Source organism: Excalfactoria chinensis, chromosome 2 (genome assembly GCF_039878825.1).
Source record: "Excalfactoria chinensis isolate bCotChi1 chromosome 2, bCotChi1.hap2, whole genome shotgun sequence".
Classification (NCBI taxonomy): domain Eukaryota; kingdom Metazoa; phylum Chordata; class Aves; order Galliformes; family Phasianidae; genus Excalfactoria; species Excalfactoria chinensis.
The window spans coordinates 11,401,086-11,427,987 of record NC_092826.1 but is presented as its reverse complement, the minus strand read 5'-3'; the positions used below and the strand labels follow the sequence as shown (position 1 = coordinate 11,427,987).

Sequence of the window (26,902 nt, the reverse complement as noted above, 5' to 3'; positions counted from 1 at the left end):
ACAGATACTGAGGTGCATTTTTCATGTACGCTTTTCTTCCTGGAATGGCATTTGCCATTGCCACATGAGCAATACACCATAAACAAGGTGAGCAGCTCACATAAACAGCACGAGTCTGAAGAGCTTTATTAAGAACTTTAATAAATAGAAAGAAAGAAACAGACATTCATTTCTCATTCATCCAAACAATGCAGATGAAAAAAAATCCCGCATAGATGAGAAATGCTGGGACATGGTAATAAGAAACAAGAAAACATGTATAAGAAAACACGCTCAGGGATCGCTCTCCGTTAGGCATTCAGTGCCATGGCAGCAACAGATACTGCTACATACTTGGTCATTATGTAATTAGGCTCATGTAAAAAATGGTCACGTTACTTTTCTCCCCTGGTTTGCAGAGGAATCTACCTTCGAAACAGAGTCTTGCTCTGATATTACTTACATAAATTCCCGGTGAAATATAGTTAATTTTAACAAGTAGACAAATAGAATTCTCTCTTCGTCGCTTAAGAAAGTTATTTACAAATTTAATTCAACTCTAAGGTACCATAACCATTGTTAGGAAGAGGCACTGGAAGCATCTGGAAGACATTCGCATCTACACTGAGACAAAGGCACTGCCTGCAGCACTTCACAAAGCACACGACACAAGGCTAAGGTGCTGTATTGGAGAGGACAGCTGAACATACTGAGCTCAAAAGACCGTACTCCTCCTGTCCGAGCTCACTATTCATCACAGAACATCAACAAATACGGGGAAAGAATACAAAATAGAAGCCTTTAAAAAGAGTTTCTGAACTTTAAAAATATATCTTAAATTTATTTCATATCCGTAAAGTACTATATTATACACAAAAACAACAGAGGACTATGCAATGAAAACAACTTAGCAGAACAGAAATCTATAGCATGTTGTGGATCATACTGGTGCTAAGGCTTTAATTTCTTTCTTCAGTACCTAAGGAGAAAAAAAAACAACAGATAAAATACTATTAGTAAGCAGAAATAAAACTGATAAACACGTTCTACTTTTCCACAAAATGCACAAAGAATTCACAATGACATGCTGTAAGACCAAAATTACCTTCAGTAATGCACTTTTGTCATAATCTTCCCGATGCTGATAAATACACTGACTAATTCGAGCATATAGTTTTTCAAAACGAAATATATCAGCTCCCTCCGTCAGCTCGGTGACCATATCCAACAGTTGCTGAGGAAAAAAAGGAAAAAATACAAGTTTAGAACAGCAAGAGATCCTTGGCTCGCTTGTCTTTGGAAGCTTAGCAGTAATGTTTATAAGCGATAGTACTAACAGGCCGTCAGTGGGTTGTTTTAAGGTAAAAGGGCTGGCTGAATTTGAACAGCGAGGCAGAGAGGCTGTCTCTTAAGACAGCATTCACCAAAGTACCGACAGCAGCCTACAGTAATCTACAGCAGCTGTAGGTGTGGAAACACAATCACAGTCCATGAGAGGTTGAATTACTTCTCATTCCGTATGTCCCTGCCATTAACTGTTTTAATTGGCACTGGTTAACAACTGCCTTATTTCCTAATTGTACATATAGCAAAAATATGTGCTATCCCAGAATTTAAGAAGCTGAAATCAGGCATACTAGGAGCTCACGGCAATCCACCATCACTACAGCAGCTGACTCTGTCACAATGTCCATCACTTTCTCATCATTCATCTGCCTCTCCTTATCATCAGCAGGCGCATCCATATCAAAAAGTCCCCCCTCTCTCTCATTGCTGTTTGTCTGTCGTTCCTGAAGAACTGTTTCACTTTCTTCCCGACTAGAATCCTGTGAGGATTGGAATTCAGTCTGATCTGTGTTAGAAATACAGTTTGCTGGAAAATCTTCTCCATCGCTCTCATTTAGGTCATCTCTGGGAACTTTATTCTCTTTGTTGAACTGAACACTCCTTTTTCTCTTTGCTGCAGTGGATGAAGAGCATTTGTTTCTTCTGCGTTTCCTTTTTGATGCATCTACAAAGAAACAGCAGGAAAAGTAAACCAAAAGATTACCAAGAGAATTCATTCCAAATCCATCATCTTCATTTTACTTTACAAGGAAAACAGTCAGAAGAATTGAAGCACAGTTGTCCTTCTCCCTGTGTTCAGAAAGGATTTAAAGTTAACAGAGTCCATTTGCTATTAAAGATTAAAAAGTCAACTGCATAATCTCATTCACAAAATAGTCATCTTGTAGACGTTACAGGTAGATGATTATTCCTACAAAGCAAGGTAAGACATTTACTATCTTATGACACAAATAACATAGATGAACAGCCAGAAAGCTTTTAAACCTGCTATCAAGCTGTGGTCTTTGAACACTAAATGCATATTAAGAAGAGCTTAATTAAATAGAAAACTTTAACGCAAGATTTATAGGAGAAAAAAACAGCCTGAAAAGACTTACACCTCATACGCTTTCTGATTCTGCTAACCTTGTTAAAAACAAACTTTGTGGTTTTGCCCAACAGAAGAGCTCACCGTGCTTTGTATTTACACAGGACTGCGCAAAGCATGAATGAAGTCAGTGGCCAAGATTCCCACTCACCCGTGAGACCAGGAATCTTTACAACATGTCATGTGTTTCAATGGAAAGAAGCCAAAGCCTCTTCATGCCCTACTCAAAGGAGCAGGAAGAAATAACGGCTGTTCCCTTTTCATCTCTATTTTTATAGCTAATCGGTTTTTCTTCACTTTCACCCTTCAGCTGGAAATAGCAGTAAAGAGGCAGCAAATACTTTAGCGTTCTGGGGACAGAAGGGAAGGGGAAGATGCTCTTTCATATAACTGAGAAATAGTTGAGCATTCAGAAATCATGATACTAAGAATTAACAATTTAGGAGCCATTCAGCGTCAGCTGAGCCATCAAGGCCAGTGTTTTAGGCTGGTAAACCAACTTCTTACTTGAACTTGAATTCATAGCCAAACTGAATGGACGACCTCTGAATTTATTCACTTTCTGAAGTCAATTCAAAAACATTAAACCACCGGCATGGTCGGTTTCTCTTTTTATGTCACAATAACACAGGAGATATCAATGACATTAGCAAGTTCACCCAGGAAGTCCGAGTAAATTGCAACTTGCCATTGGAGAGCGGTGTACTGGCATCTACAGGTGCCACTGTCATCTTTGTTTTCTCACTGCCCTTTGCATCTGATTTCCTATATCCAGGAGCAGAATTTTCCTTTTCTACTGTGTAGAAAGCTGGAGCGTACCTTGAAGAGATGCAGCCTTGCAATAAAGAACAGAAAGAAGTTTATCTTGCATTTTCAGTTGCAAATACAGAGACAAGACTTAAAATGCTGAGCCTCACAACACGTACCTCTTTTCTTACGAGATGCTTTAATTTCTTCACAAAGTTGTTCAAAGTCTTCATCTATTTCTCCCTTGACAATGGAATACGCGGTGTCTTTCAAACTACAAGCTCTGTGTCTAACGAGACGATCTGGAATTTTACAGGCAGGATTTAGTCTTTTCTACCAGGCACTGAAACTCTTCTGATCACACAGAAAAACGTTGCTCTGCACTGGTAGTTTCTGAAAGAGCATCTCAGGGAACATTTTTAGTGTAACAATAGGAAAGCTAAATTGCAAAGCAAAAACACTAGTTAAATGATTAATATTTACATGAACATTTACATCCCACATCCAAGTGGTTGAGCTCTATTAGATTTACAACCTGGCAAGCAATGCTGTCAGTGGATGTTGAAAAGGATCTGATGCAAGGCACACACACCGTTCATCCATCTGTGCATTTCACAAAGATCAAAAGTGCTAACTCACCTCCAGGGTCTTTATCCGGGTTGTATTCTAAAGCATTACTACAGATGAGGTCGATATCTTTCAGAAAATCTCCCGCAGTCAGGTATTGGTGCAAGTCAATCTTAGACAAAACTGTTGAAAGATCCATTGGCTGCTTAATAACTGTGTCATAGTCGGGCACCTACAAATGAAACAGAAGCGTTCAGAGGGTTTATTGGACTCACACGTCATCTACCAAAATTCTGTATTTTAAACACTTTAATTAAAGTGCCTTCTCAAAAGCCCCAAATATTTGTGACATCAGAGATACTGAAATTAACCAGTAATCTGCTGGGAAATGGGAGGGCTCTTTGCAACTTGCTAGAAGGGGAATAAAGAAACAGGAATGTCAGAAGCACACAGATAGTACAAAACAGACAGCCACGGTGGATTCATTTCACTTTGCCTCAAAAAATCACAGCAAAGATGACTAAGGAAGTCACCCAACATTGTTTTTGTTGCTGGCAACGAGAGAAAGGCTGCATGAATTGCACCTTTGAAATGCCAACGCTGGGCATCTACTTCAGAACGAGATAACTGGACCCAGAGACGCGGGCTGCTTTACTCAGACTGTAAGAGGAGCCTAATGACTAGCTGAGATGAGGGCATCTATAGTTGTTTAGAGTATTCACCCCTCTGGAACCTAGGGGAAAAGCAAAAGACAAGTCAGCAGATCCCTAAGAGAACAGGACTTTGCTGGTACACAGCTATATGAAAATTACAGCTGACTTGTAATGATACACCCCTGGTTTAGACTTATTCAGCACATTAAAGGAGAAAAGACCTAAGAAGTACACGGGAGAAAGACGAAACCACTCAATGCTTATGGATGATCCCATGATGAGCATCCCCAGAGAAAACAGAGAATAGAACCTCAACATTTTACAAACTGCTGCTTCTACCCCTGCTCCCACAGAAACATTGGGCAGTCCACAAAAGCACTTTAGGCCTTAGTAAAATACTCCTATGAACAAAGTTTGTGATTATAAAGAAAGATGCCTCTATGTTTTCCAGAGCTACAGCATGCCTTATCAAAAGTCTTTTCAAGAGCAAACCGTGTTGGCTTTTGGTCTGATGTTTTAGAACAAAAACACAGCTTTGAGTGAGTATTCAAACAACAGACAGCTGAGAGCCTCGAGGAAACAGCGAAGGTAAAAGCTCTTCTTGCTTCTCATTACATTGCTAAGATCACAGTCCTAAAAACAAAGAGAACCCTTCCTCCACATAGCTCACAAACACTGAGAAATGATAATGCACACACGCATGAAATGGCATTAGAGACCAATGTCACTTTACCTCCTCTGGGTCAACAGGCTTGGTAAAGGCCCTGAAACGTCTGTCGGTGGCGAGTCTGTGAGTGACGTCCCTCAAGAAAATTCGAAGTTCACGCAAGGTGTCTTCCTCCTGCTCCTCCAGAGCATTCATTTCTTCCTCTGTCAGAGGTGGACGTTCAGGTGGCGGTACAACAGGCAGTGCTTCCAATGTCTGCCCTGCTTCAATTCATCAGACAATTTTAGCCAACGTCAAGTACTCAAATACAAGCACACGCAAAAGTACTCATAGAAAATTAACACCCAAGCAAATACTGAACAGCTAGTAACTTGCACTTAGGAACGCTTTAGATGCAGAATATCCTAACCTGCTCTCTTTTTGGAAGCGGGAGGTTTAGCAACTTGGTACAAAAGCAAATCCTCAAAAAATGTTCTTCTTTCTTCCTTTTCAGGAGGCTGGACATGGAAAACTTCTCCAAAATCACTGTCAAACAACACTTGTACCTAAAGCATGAAGAACACTGTATGATGCACCGGGATTGCTGTGACATTCGCTACATCTAAGACCGCTCACTTTGTACCGACTTCCCTTACTGTCATTTAATTGGAACCTGCATGGTGGCTAGAGAAGGAAGGGAGAGGGTTCAGTAGACACGAGAGAGCTTCCTGGTAAGCTTTTATTTCTGTATGTAAACAAGGTCTCCATTTGCACGCTTCTAAGGCGCAGCCCAATTTTCTATCTCCACTATCAAAAGGCAGGGAAAGAATTTCAATATTACCTTGGAAGGAATTTATTTACCAGTACAAAAACTTTTGTGGAAACTCACGCACTTCATCACAAACACACCTAGGTAATACCATCGTCCCCTTTGAGCACTGAGATAAAGTAACCAGAGTGAAAACAGCATGTTTTTATGTGGAACACTTTAATGCAGACCCTTAGCAGTCTACAGTTACGCATGTACGCTTACTGAAGTTTATTCAGGGATACAACAAAAAACTGACTCCAAAGTTACTTAGAAAGAAGTTGGAACTTAGCTTCCAATTTTAAAGCCTTGAATCTTTAGCCCTTACAGAGAAAGAGGTGGATTTTTTTTCCTTCTAGAAATGTTTCAACCTTAATTTATTCTAAATTAAATTTCATTACTAGCGTTTTAGCCACGCTACTATGCAATGGCAGAACGTCAGATGAAACGATCTCGCTGAAAATATCTCTTTGTGCAGTCCTTGCAATGGAGGTAGCAATCTTGACAGAGTGATCTGAGTGACTGCAAGGCAGTTAGGTATCTACTATCGGAAGTAAATTTACCTTACGTGCTTGTGAGAAGAGGGGAAATGTTGGCTCAGTCATTTGACTCAGAAAACACTGGAGTTTGCTTTCAGCATTCTTATTCTAAGCAAAGTTGGAGGGATTTGTTAGGAGGCCTAAGTCATGACAGTATACGTTTCAGAAAGCACAGTACTCCAATGCCTCAAGTGCTCCTAAAACAAGAAACTGAATAAAGAGTTAAGAGAAGCATTGACAGAAATACCTCATCTGGGAGATCTCTGTGACGTATATCCGCTGTTGCAAGCAGCAAGACTGGAGCAAAAGATGGAATGTTTTGAATTAGAGATGTAAAAGTCGCTTTGACTGTAGCTCCAACGTTGTCCCACCACAGATGGATACGTGGGATATAAATTATGCTTGGTGCTGTCCGCTGCGCTTCTCGGATCAACTAGCAAAACAAAAGCTTGGATGAGACAACTCAACCATGTAGAATAGGCTGCTAATCAATAACTGAAAACTACTTTCTGAATCCTACAGAGATGAGCTGGATTTCTTGCCACAAAGAAAGGTTTATTAGCAGCACCTTTCAGGTTCCTGTGGCACCCTTACTGCTAAATTTGCGATGGAAAATACGGCCACGTACAACATCCCTGTTGTTTAGGACTAAGTCAAAAAGAAAGCTGATTTTTCAGACATAAACAGAATTGCCTCTAGCAATGGATTTTGCTCATCTTACAACACATCTGACTGTTTACACTTAATCAATGAGGTTGTGAGATTCAAGACTAATAATAACAGGTACCTGTGCACACGTCTCTTCAGGTGATGACATGCTGACAAATAAAGCCGCCATGTCCAAAGTATGAACTGGAAATATTTCCAGAGCATGCAATACCGCAGGTGCCAAGTGGGATGTCTGCCCATATTCTGCCTTTCCTACTAAGAGCAGGTGTGGCCTGCAGGATGTAGGCTGCCAGTAAGCTTTCCTAGAAAAAGAACCATAAAATAAAAATAAGAACTGATAGACACAGATGTTCCAAGTTCTATCTGGATATATTTGTGATCCCCTTCATTTTCCAGCAAGTCAACTTCTGTGACCAGGAAGTCTATCAAAACCCACGTCCTGCCAATCCCTGCCATGTCTGCTACTCACCTGGTTGTTTTAAATAATGGCTCCTAAATTGCACACGGAGACTGCCCAGCTAAACACACACAGGACAACCAGCCAGTTACCTGAGATGGGCAAGTATAGCAACTTCCTGCACGCAGCAATCTGGATATCACTGCCACCCAGACACTAATCTTCATCAGGGCTCAAGCTCATCAAGCTCAGCAATAGGACTGAGAAAAAAAAGCTTGATTTGGCTGCAGTGACATAACCTAATCTCTGAGCTATGGGCTTACTTGGCTTCCATGTGACAATATCAAAAGATTAACAGAAGTTAGTCACTGAATGGCAACAAAGACAGTTTGAGTTCTTATTAAGCAATTTGCTACTGGTTTAACAACCCTGGAAAACAGACAGGCAAAGGATGGCTACACAAATCCATACAGGCTTTTTAAGATGAAAGAATAGATAGCAGAGTTCCGCTGTTTTGAATGTTTTGGAGAATGCCATGGAGTAAATCAACACGATCTAATAGCCTGAGGATCACTCAGCTTAGGTAAAGAAGGCTGGGTTTTACAGCTCTGAATCGGTTCTAGCAATGTACTGGATTAGAAATTCAGTACCTTCATGCTTCTTGCAAATATCTATCACCCCCTCAACACACACATTTATTCTACTTCAACATCTACCACTCCTCACATTTATAACAGCCAAAACTCCTTAAAAGGTAGAAATTAAACGCAATTGGGACAGACATTTACCTACTAAAATCGAGGAATTTTCCCTGCGGTCTGCAAATCATTTTGCCTGTTGCATTCTCTTCAAAGATTGAGGGCAATTCATCACCTCTGTCAGTTGTATCACCACTTAAGATAGAATTTAAACTGCCTGAAAGACAAGAGAGGCTCGTTATTTTTTCCTACGTAGTCTGTATCTCTTTCTCTTCAGCTTCAAAATGAGTGTCAAAACTTCTTCTTCATTTTACATCACACGCTGACTGCTATTTCCTACAGATCATCCTGCTACACACCTATGGAGGCTGCACGTCTCTGCAGTGCTGCTCCCTTAAGTTCCACAATGTGCATAAGGTATGTTTCTCTGTGGTTCATTCTATTCCCCATAGAATAAATATAATTAGGAACAATTTCGGTAGTTCTTAAAGAGCTGAAAAAAATAATCCAACAAGGCCATTACTTCCTGGAACAGGTTCCCACAGTGGAAGCATGGAGATAAGGATGTAGTGGCCACAGACTCCCTGGTCTAGGACTACTGAATCACGACAGTGACAAACCCATCTTCTAATTAAGGACCCTTAAAGATCCCTGAAGGAAAAGACAACAGAAGGAAGGCAACAGAAGGGCAGGGCAATTAAAAGTCCCCTTTTCTGTTCCTATTTTACCAATGCAAATGAAACTACAACTCCGCTGGGAGTAACACTAGTAGAAAATTCTCCAGAAATCAGCATGCAACTCTTCAGGGATCCCCATTAATCAGGGCTGGAATGAGCCTTAATTTCAGTCCTTCTGTCCATGGCTAAAGTTGTTAGCAACTGTCAGAAACAGGATGCTTGAGTAGAGAATGTGAAGTCCTCTCCTATGTATCGAGGCCTTCAGGACTTCCACCTCACATTTCACTTTGGCATCCAGAATAAATGCTATGCACTGTATTCCAATTATTCCCATAACAAAAGTGTGCACATGCAAATAATAGAATTCTATCACCATTATGTCTGATATGTTTGTGTACATGGACTGCACAAATCAGAAGCTTTTGCTTGGGCAAAACCATAAAGTTATTATTATACTCTCTTATTATACCTTATTACACCTCTCGTATTATACCTTATAATACCTATTATACTCTTCTTATTATACCTTGCTGCTGGTCCTTCTTCAGCGCAAGCTCTGCATGCGGAAATACTCTTTGTATGGCCTGTAAAATTTCCAAGAGCGTATTTCCTAGAAGCGGCTGCATAATAGGTGACAGCGCTCGGCCCGGTGAAGGCACAGCTCTCTGTGACGCCGGAGTGATCTTCTGCATAGCCAGCGCAAAATCCCTGGCATTTATTTCAATAGAGTTGACATCTAGTTGCAGTTTCTCGCTACTCGAGTAGATCTGGGGGTAGCGTCGCCGGAGGGCACACAGAGAGGCCTCAGCACACAAAGATTTTATATCAGCACCGCAGTACCCTAAAGAAACAAAGAATTAACTGTTACATCAGTCTTGGACAAAACACAAGTCAAGGTTTCAAAGGGGCTTCATTGAATGAATTTGCGATCCCAAAAACGAGTGGGTTAACCGAGAATTTACTGCATGGTAGGGATGTTTTCTTCTGTGGCTCACTGCCTGCTAGCCAGGACATAGGAAACAGCTGGGGGAAGACGCCCCAAACCCATTCCATTTGCTGAGACAACAACGACAACAACAAAAAGGACGGAGATGAAAGCTGCTAATTTTGACTGCTCCGAAGGCACGGCAGCTGCCTAGTGGATTGGTTCTGCAGCAAAACACAACAGTCTGGGTACTGCTGGGTACAAGCTCAGATTCCTCAGAACTCAGTCACAGTCACTAACCCATTTTGTTTTCAGTCTTACCAACGCATTCTGTAGCGAGCTCATCTATAAACGTGTCCAACAGCTTAGGGGTCCAGTCACGGGTATGAATCTTGAAAATTTCTTTTCTGGCCTGGAAACAATAAAATTGTTGCCTTTTATTTTGTCCTGTGTTTTTCCTAAAAACAGCAACAACGAAACAAAAACACTCCCTCAAAAACCTTCAAAATACTGCACACAGTTTGCTTATCTGCTACCCATCTGCTGCGGTTGACATTACAGAGGGAAGGGTAGCCATCCACAGGAACCTTGACAGGCTTGGAAGCTGGGTCCGTGTCAACCTCATAAAGTTCAGCAAGGCCAAGTGCAAGGTCCTGAATATGCTCCATCACCAGAAATGATAGAAAACTTTATGTAAGCAAAAAGTCATTGTTGAGGATGTACACCACTTCTTTCACCTTCAAGATGAGAGAACTGTAGTTTATAGCCAGTTCACATTTTCATTCCTTCTTAAACACACCAGTGATGAGCAACATCCTGTGTTTCTTGACTAGTCACAGTGAAACCAAAAACAATACAGAATGAACTACTGGGTGAAACTGACATCATATATATATACATATATTATATATATACATATATACATGCAGCAGCAGATTTGCCCTGCACAGTGTGAAATAGTGTCTCCAGATATCAGTCCTTCATGCAAGCTGGACAACTTTTTGCTCTAAAACTGGACTTTGTCACATTAGCATTAGGGTTGTATTTACTTTCTGACCTCTTTGTTCGGGAGGCCGAAGAGGAATTCACGGTCAAAACGTCCAGGTCTTCGTAATGCTGGATCAATGGAATCTAGTCGGTTGGTCGCACCAATGACGACAACCTCCCCTCTGCTATCTAACCCATCCATGAGTGCCAGAAGTGTCGATACGATGGAGCTAATAGAAAAGATAAAGTTTGCATTCACTGGTTAAATACATTTTGATACAACCCACATGACTTAGTACTGCGTTCAGCTTTGGACACCTCAATACAGAAAGGACACTGAGGTGCTGGAGTAGCTCTGAAGGCCAACAAGGCTTGTGAACAGCTCGGAAAATATGCCATATGAGAAGCAACTTAAAGAAACTGGGTTTAGGCTGGGGAAGAGAAGGCTGAGGGGAGACCTTATTGCTCTTTCCAAATACCTGAAAGGTGCTTACAGTGAGAACAGGGCAGATGACAGGAGAAAGGGAAATGGCCTCAAGTTGCACCAGGGTAAGTTTAGGTTGGATATCAGGAAAAAGTTTACAGAAAGGTTGTTAAGCACTGGAAGAGTCTCCTCAGGGAGATGGTTGATGAGTCACCATCACTGGAAGTGTTTAAAACCTGTTTGGACGTGGTGCTCAGGGACATGATTTAGCAGTGGGTTGTTAAGAGTTAAGGTAGTATGGAGAGGCTGAGATTGGACTCATTTGAAGACAGACAAAAATAGGTAAGGCAACACAGACCTTGTGCTAGTACTGGGCAAGTGAACTGTTTTCAACTGTTGCCTCAAACAATCTTCACTTGAGCAGCACCGAGTTAGAAGTTTCCAGGTGAAATTAAGGAGTAATATCAAGTGGTCATCATCTCCCCTCCCACTCCCAGCAAATCCCATGGAGACACAGAAAACATAGTACCTATGAACCTGGTCTTGCTTACTGGACCGTACGGGCGCAAGGCCATCAATTTCGTCAAAGAATATTATAGAAGGTCTCATCTGGTATGCCTAGAGTGAAAAACAGTAATACTGTAAAACAGCACGACTTAAAAAGAAAATACAGAAAGACATTATGCTTGGAAAGTCACTGAAACTAGATCTTTTAGACTAAAGTCAGGGATCTCTACTTACTGACTTGGAGGATCTGACATAAGGAACGGAAAGCACTGGTCTAGGTAAACCTATTTTGACCAGGTGACTGGAACAAATCATACCAGTTGTTGTTACAGCTCTATGGCCACCATAAAGAACAGTCAGAACTTAAGTCAATTACAGGTCATGGAGAAAACCTTATGAATTTAAATAACCCTGCTTTCAGACAGCAGCTGTTTCTGTCCCATCTAAAGCCTTCATCTCGTCTCCTGCAGCGTAATCTATGGCTGTTCTGGTGGGAGGGCATTTTTAAGATTCAAAAGCTTTCCTCATTTAGATCTTTCCCCATTTCAAGCCCCCGATCCAGCTCCCTGACTGTGGAGGCATTGCAAAAGCAAACACTGACATTCCCATTTCAGTGGGGGAAAAAAAGCAACAACAACCCTCATAAAGTACCCCCAGAAAAAGGATGCTTTTAATAAAGATAATCACAGAAAAATACAGTTTCAACTGGGAATAAAATATTCTGCATATTTCAATCTTACCTGATCAAATAATAAACGAAGTTGCTTTTCGGATTCTCCAACCCATTTGTTTAAACAATCTGCACCTTTCTGCATAAAAAAAGCCACTCTTCTGCTCCCTTGGCTACATTCATTAGCAAGGGCACGTGCAACCAGGGTCTTTCCAGTTCCTGGTGGACCATAGAAGAGACACCCTCTGCAATAGAAACACAATTCAGATAGGAAAAAAGACATTGTGAAGTGAACTTATTTACAGCCATCATCCCCAGAACAAACAATTCCTCCTACTGAACCAAAACATTTCACGTCTAAGACATCACAAATAGCTAAAGTTGGGTTCAGGTCCTAGCAGCTTAAAGTTTCGCGTTCCTACCACATTTCCCAAGGCAGCCAAACAAATGAATAATGCAGACACTTCAGATTTACAAAACCTCTAGAAGTGAACTGTACTGCCCCAAAAGGACTTGTCCGAAACTGCTAGCAGACAAACAGGTGATTAGAGTAAACTGGGCTCAAACAAGCAACTTCTGCCCAGAAGGAGTGGTTGATAGATGAAGCACCACTTCATTCTTTAGCAATACACTGCATACTCTTTGTGTTCACAAAAGCATGGATTCGATAGCAAGACATGTTAGTAAAGCACTTCATTCTCTCTTAAAAAGCTTTAAGTTACAGGTTTCAGTCTCCTGGACCACTTGTTGCTGCTGAAAAATGAGTAAGTCTAATGCTAAACAGTAAACTTAAATGTCTATTTATTTATTTTGCATTTCAGATGAACATGACCATCAGCTAAAAATAGCACTAAATGTGCTGCTGTTTGAATGAGAACTTCGGTGAATTAGAAGTAAGGCCCTGGAAGATTCTCTTTGCATTATTTCTAATGCTTCTGAAGTTACCGAAAGCAAACAGCCTGAACTCATGTGTCCGTATACCATGACTGAGTTTTGATGACTAAGAATATATAAGGATAATCAATGAATCTGTAATAACCCAATTTCATAATTGACAGGATTAGCTATGCAAGAAACAGGCAGCTTCTTACTTTATCCCAAGCACAACAAATACCACAACATTCTTGGTGTAAGTAACAAGCGTTACAAGTGATATTGAGGACTTCATCAAAGGTGAGAAAGAGAAGCGGGCTTCCAAGCAACAAATCACAAGTTACTTTCATTAGACAATCTCTTGCTCCTTACAAGCTAATCAAGATAACCTGTACATAAAACTCAAAACAGAAAACACCCCAACCCAACTTTATAACACCAAGACTCTTTTCAAGTACGTTCTCATTTTCAAACACCAGACAAGAAATCTTTACACGTGACAAGACACTGCTTTTGGATTAAACCTATATACATATACTCTGGACCCCATCCATCATAAAGAAATTATCCTTCACTTCTACTGAAACAACCCCCCACTGCTGCCAAGAAGCAAAGAAACACACTGATAACTCGGTTGAATACTCTCCTGAAAACAGCTGACTTACAATGGATGGTTTGAATCAGTTACCTTGGAGGTTGGATTTTGAATTTCTCAAACACCTCTGGATAAAGCAGTGGAAAAACAACCATTTCTTTTAAAGCTGAAATGTGGTCAGAAAGACCACCCACGGCATCGAATCGCACCTGAAGACCAAATCAACAGAACACACCTTGTTAAAGAAGTTAGCAACTCAGCTGTCACCAAAGATCATACATCAGCAGGCAGGAAACGTTCTGGGCTATTTCTCAAGTTGCTTGACTGACAAACATAGCTGTAGATGCCCCATTACTGAAAGCCTCTACGAACACTGGCACAGCGCATTAAAACCACTTACCGAACTGTCAATTTGCATTGGTTCAACATCAGCCAGACTTTTTCCAAGTTTCATCCGATCCTTGCGAACTCCCTTCAGCTCATCCTCCCGAAAGTTTACTGGAGAACACCTGATTTCAATTAAGAAGAAAAAGCTGTCCGATTTCAATTGCAGATACAAGATTTGTTCCTATGATGGCAAGTGAACGCAGAAGACCTTATTAATTAACATAAACTTCCTATGGAGTTAATATTCGTTTGAAGTCATACACTTGTTAACACCCATGAGTAAAGAACAGAAAGTGGACATTCCAAACACTCATCTGAAACAGTGGGTTGGGTTTTTTTGTTTGATTTTTTAAAGCAAATCTCTGCATTTATGAATATCCATGACAGTCAACATGGCACAAATCCGACTACAGCTTTAGAGCCAGTATCTCCACATGCAGAAATGTTAAATGGACCTGAAAATTACAGAAGTCTGATTTTACTTAGGAAAAAAAAATGGTGTTCCTCCCCCTGTTTTCTCTTTACAGTCAGACTGCTTACAAGTAATCAGTCTCTAAAAACTGAAGATTCAAAAGTTTGGTTACAGTCAACAGGTATGGTTAAATATGACCACAACTTAGTAACCATACAAGACTAAGAGGATAACTCTCCACAGTTCGGGAGATGCTATCTCTGCTCAAACAGATCCACCCCTCCCCATGCTGTCTAACAACAGCAACAAACCTTTTAGTCCCATTACGGCTGTGCATCCGACGCCTCTCAACGCCCTCATCCTCATCAGATGAAGATGACGAGGTGGAATTAGAACGGTGGGCTGCACGTCTCAGTCTGCAAGCATTTCAACAAAAAGGTTAAAAAACAAATAGAATTCTCTGAACGTTTGATATTACCTGTTGTCTATCTCAGAACTCACTCTCCAACATCCATTACCTTTCCAGATCAGCGTGCTTTTATCTACCCATTTTCAAAAGCACATTACATTATTTTCCTCAGAACAGCCAAACTAACTTTTTTCCCCCCTTGGGAAAGTATAACGCATTTTACAAAGAAAGTACATAAACAAATTGCTCATTTTGTCCAATCAACCTGACACATACACAGCTAGCTCTAATTATCCACTCTGTGAAGCAGAACCCCTTTTCACTGGTGTAACTTAGGCTTCAAAAACTTCCTTCCCTCATCTATTTCCAGGAGTGCTGAACAAAACGCTCCTCATATACCTATCAACAGCATTCTCTGTGCTTTTTTTGTTTTTAATTCCAGCAAGTACCCACCTCCTCCTATCCAAAGATTGGTTTCCTTTAAAGGCTCAGAATACCACAGTGATCATCATAAGGTTACTCTGGAACCACCAACAAAATGAAAACCCTTTAAAGCTCACAGAGCAACAGAACTGAAAACACTACAGATAAATACAAGTTATCACTAGCCATGCACCCACCTGTTAGGCCGTTTCCCTGAGCTGGGAAAAAGGATCTTACGTTGTCTCGGTCCTGTTGAAAAACAAAGAATTTAGAAAAATGATAAGAGCATATTTGACAGAGTAAAACAGAAGAGGATTCAGAAATGTCATCTGTTTCATCCATGTCTAATTCCAGAGGAATTTCAATTCTTTTTGATTTTCTATCAGTGCACAGTAGAAAAACAAACGCATACCTGCCTTTAAGGTGACTTGAAAGCCATTGGAACAAGACTACCAAGCCTGTTTAATTACAGTGATGGTGGTGAGGCACTGGAAAAAGGTTGCCCAGGGTGTACCAGTGGCTGATGTCCCATTCCTGGAGACATCCAAGGCAAGGCTGGATCAGGCCCTGGACAACCCAATCTAGCTGCACATGTCCCTGTTCCTTGCAGGGGAGCTGGGCAAGATGACCTTTCAAGGTCCCTTCCAACTCTAAGGATGATAACTATTATTTCAAGGACAGATAGGTCACCTTTCATTTTTAGTTCTTTACTCCCTTCACTTAAAATCAGAAAATTCAAATGTGCAAATGCAATACAGCAAAGCGAATGAAAAAGATCGGCAAGTAAGCCTTGGCACAGAAATAAAACATGCACAAGACACATGCATTTGACAGCACCAGAATTTACTGACAGAATGAAGTACTACAGTATTAAAGATTTACAGTATTAAATGGTACTGAGTATAACTAGATATTAATTTCACTTCTGTGCAAGAAATAAACTCATACAAGAAACCATGAACATAACCTACTTTCTAAAGGAGCTTGGTAGGGCACAACAGTTTTCCTCTGGCGGAGGTGATAACGCTTTTGATTATCTTCAACATCATCATCTTCTTTACCCTCAATTCCTTCTGATGACACTAGCAAACAACAGTGCGATATTAAATTGTTAGGAACAGTTGCAAATGGTCCTAAAACAAACATGCACTACACAGGCGCCTGTTGCTTTTACTGTCACCATCACCCAAACTATACAGCAGACCTGGAAAACCTCAAAACAAATTCATGCAACACATTTCAGAAGTTCCTAATCCAAGCAGAGAAGCACACTGTATAGACAGTGTTCTCACAAACCATTAGGTTTCTTTCCATCATGCTGTTTTATAGTGAAACTCTGTCACCGTGCTTAGCTAAAAGGCAGCTCCTCTGAAAACAGCTAGTTCAGAAAGTCATTACTTGTTATTTCAATCCAGTGTTTCCTGACAAAGTTTTAATGTTCTACAATGGTCAGAATAACCATAGCAATCTACCTCCCATGTTCTAGCTGTGCCCAGGCCTCCCATAAGGATCATTACCCAGCACTTCCAAATTAACGTGGTCTTTTGGCCCTTAACCTCATTCATCTCATTTCATACTGAGTAAGCTCCTTATTACAGGCCTCAAAAGCAGCTTCCATAGACTATCCGCTAAATACAAAAACAGACAACACCAAGTTCTGCCCAGCTGATCTTCACACTTGGGAGGAGACTTTCAAACATCTGGCAGCCTACGTTACTTCCTGAAAATTCTTTCTCTGTTGCTCAAAACCATGAAAACGAGGCTTTCGGCTACAACACTGTAAAGAGAAAATGAAACAGAACGAACCTTCAAGCTCCTGTTGATTGTCAGGATCATCAATTCCTTCAATTTCTTTCTTATCACCGGAATACATATCAAAGTTTCCTAATGAAAAGCAACAAGAAAGATCAGTCAGAAAAGTGAAGAACAACTGGCATATGCGTACCTGCTTGCCTACACAATAATATTACCAGAGGACTCCATACGCACACACAAACACATTAACACACAAGAGGATCTAACAGGATCATGATTATGGCATGTAATTTGTAACAAGAATTTCTGAACTACCCCAGGTCATACTTTTACAGGTTAAATACTTACCTAAATACACTTCTAGTGGTTAAATGCCTAGATATACTCTATGTGCCTAGATATACTCCTATATACCTAAAAATACTCTACGTACTAGCTAATAAACCAACAACACGGCAAAAACAGGAAAAAGAAACACTTATCTAGCTATAGTAAAGAACAAAACCAAGAAAAACCCAACAACTCGCAAAGACAGGTGAGAGATGCTGCAGGTACTGCAAACAACTCTGTTTGAGTTTTGCGTTCCTAGGCAACCAGTGCTAGGGGTTCCAACTGAGGAGGGGGATTGGAACTGATGACCTCCACAGGTCCTACCCGACCTCAACCACCCTGTAACTTGAGGGAAACAAAAAGCAATTCAGATCTAAACAAAAACCAACCCCAAAGGCAAATTTTAAACACCTTAATAGTCTATGCACCTATAACTCAAACGCACAGTAGACCTTCGTAATTTAATGGCATACAGTTTTGACAGTGTTGAATTTAAAGGGCTTCCAGGTCCTGAGAAGAAACACAGAAAACCATACCCTGCCTTTTGTTAAATCTGCCAACTCTAAGAGTACTTGAATGCAATAAGAAAGAAGAGCAAGGAACGACTGAAAAACGGCTAAGTTACACAAGCAGGATGGAAAGCATCACATAATCTTTGTGTCTTCAGCCCTCAATCAGAACTTTTAATAAGACTTGGAGAGAAAACTCGAGTCCTGAAACAAGTGTTTATTTGACTGGATCTCCTTTTGAATGGATTTTTAAATCCATTCCAAAGCCTTAAGCCAGTTCAGAGACGGTAGTAGAAGACATGTATTTTAGCAGCTCAGAGTTATCTCACATCTTCTGCAGATGGTATTTCTTCCACTCTTAGTGGATGCCCGTAGAGCAACTGTATTGAAAGGACAGGAAGTTCTGATTAGAGAGCAAAAATACAGTGTTTTGGAAAACGTGCGTTCTTCTTGACCAGAAGTAAATTCTTTGGAAGAGACTTATTTCAGCTAAATTACTACTAAATTACTATGCAAAATATTCAACCTATGCAAAAATGAGAAAATAAATGAGTATTTACTTCAGGATTGTCGAACACCCCAAAGTCTTCCAAGCCCCTTTTATGGCGTCTACGCATCTTCTCCATGTCATCCATTTTTTGCAACACCGCTTCTGCAGTACTAAGACAAAAAGGTGACATGTAAGAGCAAAGGTAGGCAAGTGTGCAAAGAAAGTAAAATGGATCACACCTGCAGTACAACACTTTAATATGGCACGCACAAATCAGAAGTCACTGACACCAAGCCAAGTCTCTGTTGTCAAGAATGACCAAGTCCATAGGCAATATGGATCATGTGCATCATAGAACAAAGGCTTGCTAATAAGGCTCACTTAGTAGGTTAGCAAGGAAAGAACGCTTACTTGGTTATAAGTGCATCAAAAAGAACAGACTGATTTGTAGTAGCATAACGGCTTCGTCGCACCTCCAAATCCCCATTTTCTTCACGGACTTGTTTCGCAGCTTTCGCATCAGCTCTGGTTTTCAGCGTCCTTGTGACTGAAATACAGTCAATATATGAAATATGCTCAGACAGCAAAGATGCGATTCCAGTTCTTTCACCACCGCTCTTGGAAAATGTAAAAAACAAACAGAAACCCTGAAGTGGATTTTTTCTTTAGAAGTTTTTGTCATGACCACAGCACTCTACACAAGTGTTTCATTACCCTACTTAAGTATGGATCGCTTCTGTTTTCTACATGGTGATACAAGGAGACACAAGCTCAAGGGGATGAGAACTGTTTCAAGATATGCAGCCAAGTACTGGAAAACTCCAGCTTCTATTTTCTTTAAAAGCCTGCCTAGCATTTAATACAGTGCATCCTTTTCCACAAGTTTCTTACTTGCCTTGTCACTGAAATACTGAACACTGGACACTGGGCAGATAATAGCTACACCCCAGCGTTAGTATGGTGACAGCTATGATTTCACCTTGTCACTGCCAACTATAAAACCAAGTTTGAGACTTTTAAATAACATACTTGTACAATCAGAATGAAATAACAGCGTGTGCAATGCTCTATTTTAGGCACTTGCCCTCGCTTAGCCAATAGCTGGTAGGACACTGAATACAACTAATTGATTTTTCCAGGTGTCAGATAGTGATCTCTCTGCACTAAGTGCTGCTTTCTTCAGCACTGGTTCCAAGTTAAACCCACAAACATCAGTGAAACCTTCAGTGTATTTGTGTATCCCCTTACCAAACTGCTTTTTAAATTACTTGATTATAAAACTGTAGCAGTCACATCTACTTGCAAGAACAACTGTCAACTATTTTGTGTCCTGCAGACTCCAGAAACCCCACGCAAAAGAGAAACCTGAATAAGGATCAGATTTCTCAGTGTGTAAAAACAAGCTGGAATTCACACTGCGTTCTATTAATTCCTTGAAAGCCCAGGAAGAATATCTTCCAATATGCATAAAATTCATAGGAAACTCACTGTCTTTCAGACACATTAATTTTGGCTGATAAGTTCCAAAAGTTCTGGGGCCAAGTGAAACAGACAAAGTGAACACGTGCCATCCTCCTCAGAAACCAGGACAAATGAGAATCCCAGTGAGTTACAAATACTTACCTTCCTTATGTTCTTCTTTTTTGGGGTCAGATTTTGGCTTTGCCAATTGCCTACATTAAGACAGAATAAAGAAGGAAGAAAAGAGTTACTATATCAGCTCCATTAAGAACTGGAAACCTCTCCACCTTTAAAATCCAGTGCTTCACAGTACATAAAGAAAAGCCTTTAGGCTACGTGTAGGACTCAGGTCCCAGATCTGTTGTGTAACATATAGACACAGTTCTACACAAACACACATTTCCTAATGTGCTGTAATGCTACAATGCAATGAAAAGTACAGCAGTAATATTGAGGTGGCAAAATTTTCAGCTGCAGCAAATAAGAACAAGCACAAACGCAGCAGCCGTGGACACAGAAATGAAGGAAATAAAGATGCTCACCCTTGGAAGGCCTCAAGAACAAAAGGATCTCCAGTGAGATACCCTTGCCTCCACTTCCAACCCTTACATGAGGGCTGGGAAGGAGTAGATCCTGGCTCCACCCCTTCCAGTCACTCAAGGGCATTGCATACACCTGAGTTGCCCTGGGTTCAGGAGAGGCCTTTCCACCAGGAGCCCCATCACTGGTTCAGGCTGTGTCTTAGCATTTTCACTACACGTGCTAATCTTGAAATCTCAAAATATGAACTTTATCTCATGAACCAAAGTGGAAGAGAGACCTCAAAAATGTTGGGAAAGGATGCATGGTTTTTGGACAAGGAGACTTTCCCTTTCCTCTCCCTTCACTCTCCCCACGGCGCGGATCCGCTGGTGCTGTCCGCCTCCGGGCCGTCCGATTGGTGGCCGGGCGGCCTGGGTCCCGCGCTGGCGGTGCGGTCCGGGCCGCGCTTCTTCTCCCGGGCGCAGCTGCCGGCGGGCGCCGGGTTACGAAGGAAAACCCTGGGTCCCGGTAGGCGGGAGAAGTTGTCACAGCAGACGACGGGTGCGCCGTTTCCCCTTGGCGCGTCGGCTCGGCCCGGCCGGAGGCACCCTCACGGGGCCTTCGGGTCGTTTTCCTCACCCAGGACCAGGTACCGAGCGCCTCCGCACATCCGTCGGCCGCAGAACCGGGCGGAGGATTAAAATAAATAAAGTAATTAATTAATTAAAATAAATTAAAAAAAAAAAAGTCGCTCCCCGGACGGCGAGAGAGTCAAGGGGATCTTGGCCCTAAAAGCCCCAACAACAAAAAGGCAGGTATGACAGTTGTTGGGATTAACAGGATATTGCCTGCAATGGATAGAGGATTACAGCGGGAAAGTTAGATTTCTTTGTAGTGGGTTGGACAAAGACGGATTGCTTGGGTGGACAGAAACAGATGAAGGGCAATTAAATAAATTACAAAAGGAACTTATGCACCCTCCAGTCCTGAGCTTCCCGAAGTTAAAGAAACCTTTTTTCTTCTGTTTGTAAATAATGCAGAGGGAACAGCTTATGGAGTGCTTGCCCAGGATTGGGCAGGAGGCAAAAAGCCCGTGGCATACTTATCTAAATTATTAGACCATGTTAGCCAGGACTGGCCTAGTTGCCTGCAAGTAGTAGTAGCTGCTGCGTATGTGGCAATGGCAAATGCCATTCCAGGAAGAAAAGCGTACATGAAAAATGCACCTCAGTATCTGTTACATTGGAAATGTACTAATGGAGTCAACTTTGCTTTTCCCGGACTTGTTCTGCAGCTTGGTTAGTATCACAGATTTGATTGGGGTGTGCATGCGGTTTGCCCTCATCCACTTTAGAGTGGATTTAAATAGTCTTCATAATGGAGGTAGAGCAGAGCAGTCCCCAGTCTTATCTCCAAGTTTCTGAGGTGCTCATGCTGTGCTTCCCAGGTTCTCCTCATCCCTTCCCACCGTCTGGCATCCAAGGAGTGACTGGGAAGGAGGAACCAGCAGCATTCCTCTCACCCAAATATACTGTTGGCCAATGAGAGGCAGGTGTTGGTGGCCCAGCAGTAGATGTTGAACGTGCCGACCGCTATTCTGATCCACGTTGTCGTGTGACAGATGGCAGCAGAGGGGCAATCTCATCTGCTCTAACGGCGTGTGATCTGACAGTGCGCATGAAGGGAAGGTGTGGAGCTGAACTCCCGGAGCGGCCTCCGCCGGGTGTCCGCCGCTGACGGGCGGGGCGGCGGCGAGCGGCTCCGCCCCCGCTCCCTGTGAGGGAGGCAGAGGCACGGCCGCCGCTGCCCGTTCTTCCCGCGCGGCCGGCCCGGGGCAGCGAGGCGCCGGGAGGATGCGAGTGGGCGCCGCGGGCGGCGGCGAGGCGAGGGCCCGGGCGGCGTTGGGGAGTTCCCGGCTCGGCCGCCGCCCCCCCGGCCCAAAAGAAGTGCAGTAGTTTGTGAGACGCAAGATGGCGGCGCGGCCGTGAGCGGAGGAGGCGGGCGGGCGGCGCGGGCTGAGGCGGTGCGGCGGCGGCAGGTACGGCCGGCGATCCCGGCGGCGGGGAGGGGGGGGCTCGGGGCGGCGGGAGAGTGACCCGGGGGCGTGCCCCGCTCGTGCTGCCGACGGGCACGGCGCTGCCCCGGCGGGGCAGGGGCAGGGGCAGGGCGGGCGCCTCCCCGGGGCAAGAAAGGGCGGCTCCAGCCCCGCGGGGGCGGGCGGGCCGGGGGAGCGGCGGGGAGCGGCGGGGAGCCTTGGGCTGCGGGGCGCCGCTCCCGTCTGGCCGCGCTCCCCCTGCCTCGCCGCGCTCCGTGCCGTCTGCCAAGTCGGCAGCCTGCGTGCGCTGCCACTTGCCGCGGGATGGAGGAGGATTCATCGGAGTTGTGGGCTGGCAAGGGGAGCGGACGACTTTGGTTTTCCTGCCTCTGTCAGCGGGCCGGCTTGTGCCGAGGGCTGGCGGGCTTCGTCCAGGTGCTTCGGGCTGCTGGCATCCGAACCGCCGAGGCCTGGAGGATGCCCGCGGCGCGCCCCGATGGCCGGCTCTCCGCTCAGCGGGATCCGCGGGGCTGGAGCTCAGCACCCGCTCCCATAGCCGCGCACGGAGGCGGCCCTGGGGGCTCGTGGCGGTGCGTGCGGCCGGCAGCGCCCTGGCAGGTGCCCGGACTTCACTTCTGAGCCGCTCGGGCTTCCGTGGACGAGTTTGCTTTGTGTCCCCGCAGGCAGCAACTCGGGCTGAGCTGTTGCTCTCGGAGCTGCGATCCTCAGCGCCTCCTGTTTTACAGCGTGATACTTTCAAACCGATGGCGATTAGAGTTAGACTGTCATCTATTCTCTGGCAGGCTCCTGTTAGTCTCCGTTGGGCTTCGTGTTCACTTCCCATTTCTCAGCCTCAGCACAGGTCTGGTTTTGGCTTATTAGAAGGTGTATGTGGGCAGGAGTGCAGCAACTTTTGGTGCGTGCCTGTGGGAGCCGTTGCAAGCTAATGCAGCAAGGACTTTAAGCTTGCCCCTGTATTGTAGCACACCTGAAGTCCTGCTGCTATCAGTCAGGTAGGTTTTTCTATAGTTTTCCTATAGACTCTTCCATTGAAGAATCAGAATGGTTTGGCTTAGAAACCAGGTGCCCATACAAGAGCAGGCTGCCCAGGTGCCCATACAAGCTAATCTGGAATGTCTTCAGGGATGGGGCATCCGTAGCTTCTCTGGGCAGGCTGTGTCAGTGCCTCACCACCTGTGTAGTAGTGTTTCTTCCTTCCATCTCATCTAAATCTGCCCTCTTTTAGTTTACAACTCTTGCCCCTTATTGTCACCAATGCCCTTGTAAAAATGCCTTTCTCCACCTCTGGGGTACGACTGGCTTTCTGAGCTGCAAGCACACATGGCCAGCTCCTGTCCATTTTTTTCATCTACCCAAACATCCAAGGCTGCTCTCAATCCCTTCATCTCTTCTTTATGTGCTATTGCTTGGGATTGTTGTAATTCAGGTGTATGACTTTGGTCTTGGCCTTGTTGAACCTTAGATTCACAGGAGCTCATCTTTCAAGCTTGTCCAGGTCTCCGTGGATGGCATCCCTTCCTTCTGTCCTGTCAGCTCTACCTCCTAGCTTGGTATCATCTGCAGACTTGCTGAGATGAGAGCGCACTTGATCCCAGTGTCTGTGTCATGAATGAAGATATTAAACAGTTCTGGTTCCAGTATGGACCCCTAAGGAGCACCACTCATCAGAGATCCCCACCTGGATATTGAGCTATTGACTGCAACTCTCTGGATAGAGCCAGCCAGGCAAAGATGCGGCTTTTGGCGTGTTGTGCATACTTGAAATACTTGGTGAGAAACCAAATTGCACAACACCGTTTCAGTATAGAGAAATGAAATGACAGCAACAGAATACCTTACCAATATTTTCTCATGCATTTGATCCTGAAGTATTTAAGGGGCAAGCCAAAGAATCCTCTGGAGCATTAGTGAAGGTCTTCAGGAATGTATGAATGCTGAGGGGGTGGTCTGTGGATGAAGGAAGTCCTTTGGGAAATCTGAGTCGGAATGCAGTTATGAGCAGAGCAGAGATGGGAGAGAAAATTCTACATAGGTTTTGATCCTAGGATATCCAGTGCCATATAGGCTGGACTGTCCCTCAGAACCAGTTTTGAAATTGAAAATGTGGGTTGTTTGGGTTTTTTCTCAGTGAAACAGTAAGTTTTAGCAAAAGGCTTTGCTGGAATATTGGTGGTGTTTATTTTTAATGCAGATATTAACCTTACGTTATCCACGAGAAAAGGATGAACAGAGGAGAGCTTTGGTTGTGAAAGCTACTCGTTTTCTGAATTTTTTAGTGGGTTCAGTGTCTACCAGCCGTTGGTCAGCCCACTATCAGGACAGGAGGGTTATAGAATTAACTTGTGTAAACGAGGCAGAATTTCTTTTTCAGATGAATAAATATGGTTCCAATAAATGTCTTCTTATTTCCTTCTTTTCATAGAGATTTTCCTCTGGCAAAATGGAATGTTTTCATGGACGCTGCTTGAGACCAATAAGAAAACAAATCACTCTGCATTCAGATTCCAGCTTTGAGAAGAGTATGGAAATATTGAGTGAGAACGTAAATAGAAGACACTTTGGAAGGTATTGTATTTATATACACTTAGTCTGTGTTCGGTGCGTAGTGAAAAGCAAGAGTGAAAGAGCACCCAGTGAGTCTGGTAATGATAAGTCTACAGGTAAGAACCTGTAGAGCTCTCTGGGTATGTTAATGTCGCTGTCAGACTAATGTCACTACCTCAAGTCCAGAGAGAAAGTCTTCTCCTTGTCCAAAAACCATGCATCCTTTCCCAACATTTTTGAGGTCTCTTTTCCACTTTGGTTCATGAGATAAAGTTCATATTTTGAGATTTCAAGATTAGCACGTGTAGTGAAAATGCTAAGACACAGCCTGAACCAGTGATGGGGCTCCTGGTGGAAAGGCCTCTCCTGAACCCAGGGCAACTCAGGTGTATGCAATGCCCTTGAGTGACTGGAAGGGTGGAGCCAGGATCTACTCCTTCCCAGCCCTCATGTAAGGGTTGGAAGTGGAGGCAAGGGTATCTCACTGGAGATCCTTTTGTTCTTGAGGCCTTCCAAGGGTGAGCATCTTTATTTCCTTCATTTCTGTGTCCACGGCTGCTGCGTTTGTGCTTGTTCTTATTTGCTGCAGCTGAAAATATTGCCACCTCAATATTACTGCTGTACTTTCCATCGCATTGTAGCATTACAGCACGTTAGGAAATGTGTGTTTGTGTAGAACTGTGTATGTTACACAACAGATCTGGGACCTGAGTCCTGCATGTAGCCTAAAGGCTTTTCTTTATGTACTGTGAAGCACTGGATTTTAAAGGTGGAGAGGTTTCCAGTTCTTAATGGAGCTGATATAGTAACTCTTTTCTTCCTTCTTTATTCTGTCTTAATGTAGGCAATTGGCAAAGCCAAAATCTGACCCCAAAAAAGAATATAAGGAAGGTAAGTATTTGTAACTCACTAGGATTCTCACTATGAAACATTTGTGTAGAGTGCTGTGGTCATGACAAAAACGCCTAAAGAAAAAATTCACTTCAGGTTTTCTGTTTGTTTTTTACATTTTCCAAGAGCGTTGGTGAAAGAACTGGAATCGCATCTTTGCTGTCTGAGCATATTTCATATATTGACCGTATTTCAGTCACAAGGACGCTGAAAACCAGAGCTGATGCGAAAGCTGCGAAACAAGTCCGTGAAGAAAATGGGGATTTGGAGGTGCGACGAAGCCGTTATGCTACTACAAATCAGTCTGTTCTTTTTGATGCACTTATAACCAAGTAAGCGTTCTTTCCTTGCTAACCTACTAAGTGAGCCTTATTAGCAAGCCTTTGTTCTATGATGCACATGATCCATATTGCCTATGGACTTGGTCATTCTTGACAACAGAGACTTGGCTTGGTGTCAATGACTTCTGATTTGTGCGTGCCATATTAAAGTGTTGTACTGCAGGTGTGTTCCATTTTAATTTCTTTGCACACTTGCCTACCTTTGCTCTTACATGTCACCTTTTTGTCTTAGTACTGCAGAAGCGGTGTTGCAAAAAATGGATGACATGGAGAAGATGCGTAGACGCCATAAAAGGGGCTTGGAAGACTTTGGGGTGTTCGACAATCCTGAAGTAAATACTCATTTATTTTCTCATTTTTGCATAGGTTGAATATTTTGCATAGTAATTTAGTAGTAATTTAGCTGAAATAAGTCTCTTCCAAAGAATTTACTTCTGGTCAAGAAGAACGCACGTTTTCCAAAACACTGTATTTTTGCTCTCTAATCAGAACTTCCTGTCCTTTCAATACAGTTGCTCTACGGGCATCCACTAAGAGTGGAAGAAATACCATCTGCAGAAGATGTGAGATAACTCTG

The 26,902-nt window shown here is 43.0% G+C and overlaps 2 protein-coding genes across 2 annotated transcripts; one reads left to right on the top strand and one right to left on the bottom strand.

The window, feature by feature from the left end:
- Window positions 1-919: 919 nt before the first annotated feature.
- Window positions 920-17,409, bottom strand: LOC140249240 (ATPase family AAA domain-containing protein 2-like). Its single transcript, XM_072330659.1, has 23 exons — window positions 17,397-17,409; window positions 17,233-17,310; window positions 16,398-16,508; window positions 15,624-15,675; window positions 14,906-15,010; window positions 14,196-14,304; window positions 13,889-14,004; window positions 12,398-12,572; window positions 11,680-11,768; window positions 10,797-10,956; window positions 10,061-10,151; window positions 9,341-9,655; window positions 8,228-8,354; window positions 7,161-7,344; window positions 6,621-6,806; window positions 5,457-5,592; window positions 5,114-5,310; window positions 3,800-3,959; window positions 3,340-3,462; window positions 3,102-3,248; window positions 1,617-1,990; window positions 1,085-1,213; window positions 920-958 (listed from the first exon to the last, which is right to left on the bottom strand). Exons 1-23 carry the CDS (start codon window positions 17,407-17,409, stop codon window positions 920-922), a joined length of 3,216 nt encoding a protein of 1,071 aa, XP_072186760.1.
- Window positions 17,410-20,798: 3,389 nt separating this feature from the next.
- LOC140249238 (uncharacterized) lies at window positions 20,799-26,648 on the top strand. Its single transcript, XM_072330652.1, has 6 exons — window positions 20,799-21,021; window positions 22,275-22,531; window positions 24,972-25,114; window positions 25,938-25,984; window positions 26,111-26,316; window positions 26,558-26,648. The coding sequence occupies exons 1-5, from the start codon at window positions 20,799-20,801 to the stop codon at window positions 26,119-26,121; spliced, it is 681 nt and encodes a 226-aa protein (XP_072186753.1). The 3' UTR covers window positions 26,122-26,316; window positions 26,558-26,648.
- Window positions 26,649-26,902: the final 254 nt, after the last annotated feature.

What these genes read in the sequence shown, in the direction of transcription:
- LOC140249238 (XM_072330652.1), top strand. Translation starts at nt 20,799, where the DNA reads ATGTTGGGAAAGGATGCATGGTTTTTGGACAAGGAGACTTTCCCTTTC. An exon ending in AGGCGGTGCGGCGGCGGCAG is followed by an intron (nt 22,532 to 24,971) that starts GTACGGCCGGCG and finishes TTCTTTTCATAG; the next exon opens with AGATTTTCCTCTGGCAAAAT. An exon ending in AATAGAAGACACTTTGGAAG is followed by an intron (nt 25,115 to 25,937) that starts GTATTGTATTTA and finishes GTCTTAATGTAG; the next exon opens with GCAATTGGCAAAGCCAAAAT.
- LOC140249240 (XM_072330659.1), bottom strand. An exon ending in CAATCAACAGGAGCTTGAAG is followed by an intron (nt 16,509 to 17,232) that starts GTTCGTTCTGTT and finishes GTTGTTTGCTAG; the next exon opens with TGTCATCAGAAGGAATTGAG. An exon ending in AGCCTGTTGACCCAGAGGAG is followed by an intron (nt 3,960 to 5,113) that starts GTAAAGTGACAT and finishes TTTCATTTGTAG; the next exon opens with GTGCCCGACTATGACACAGT.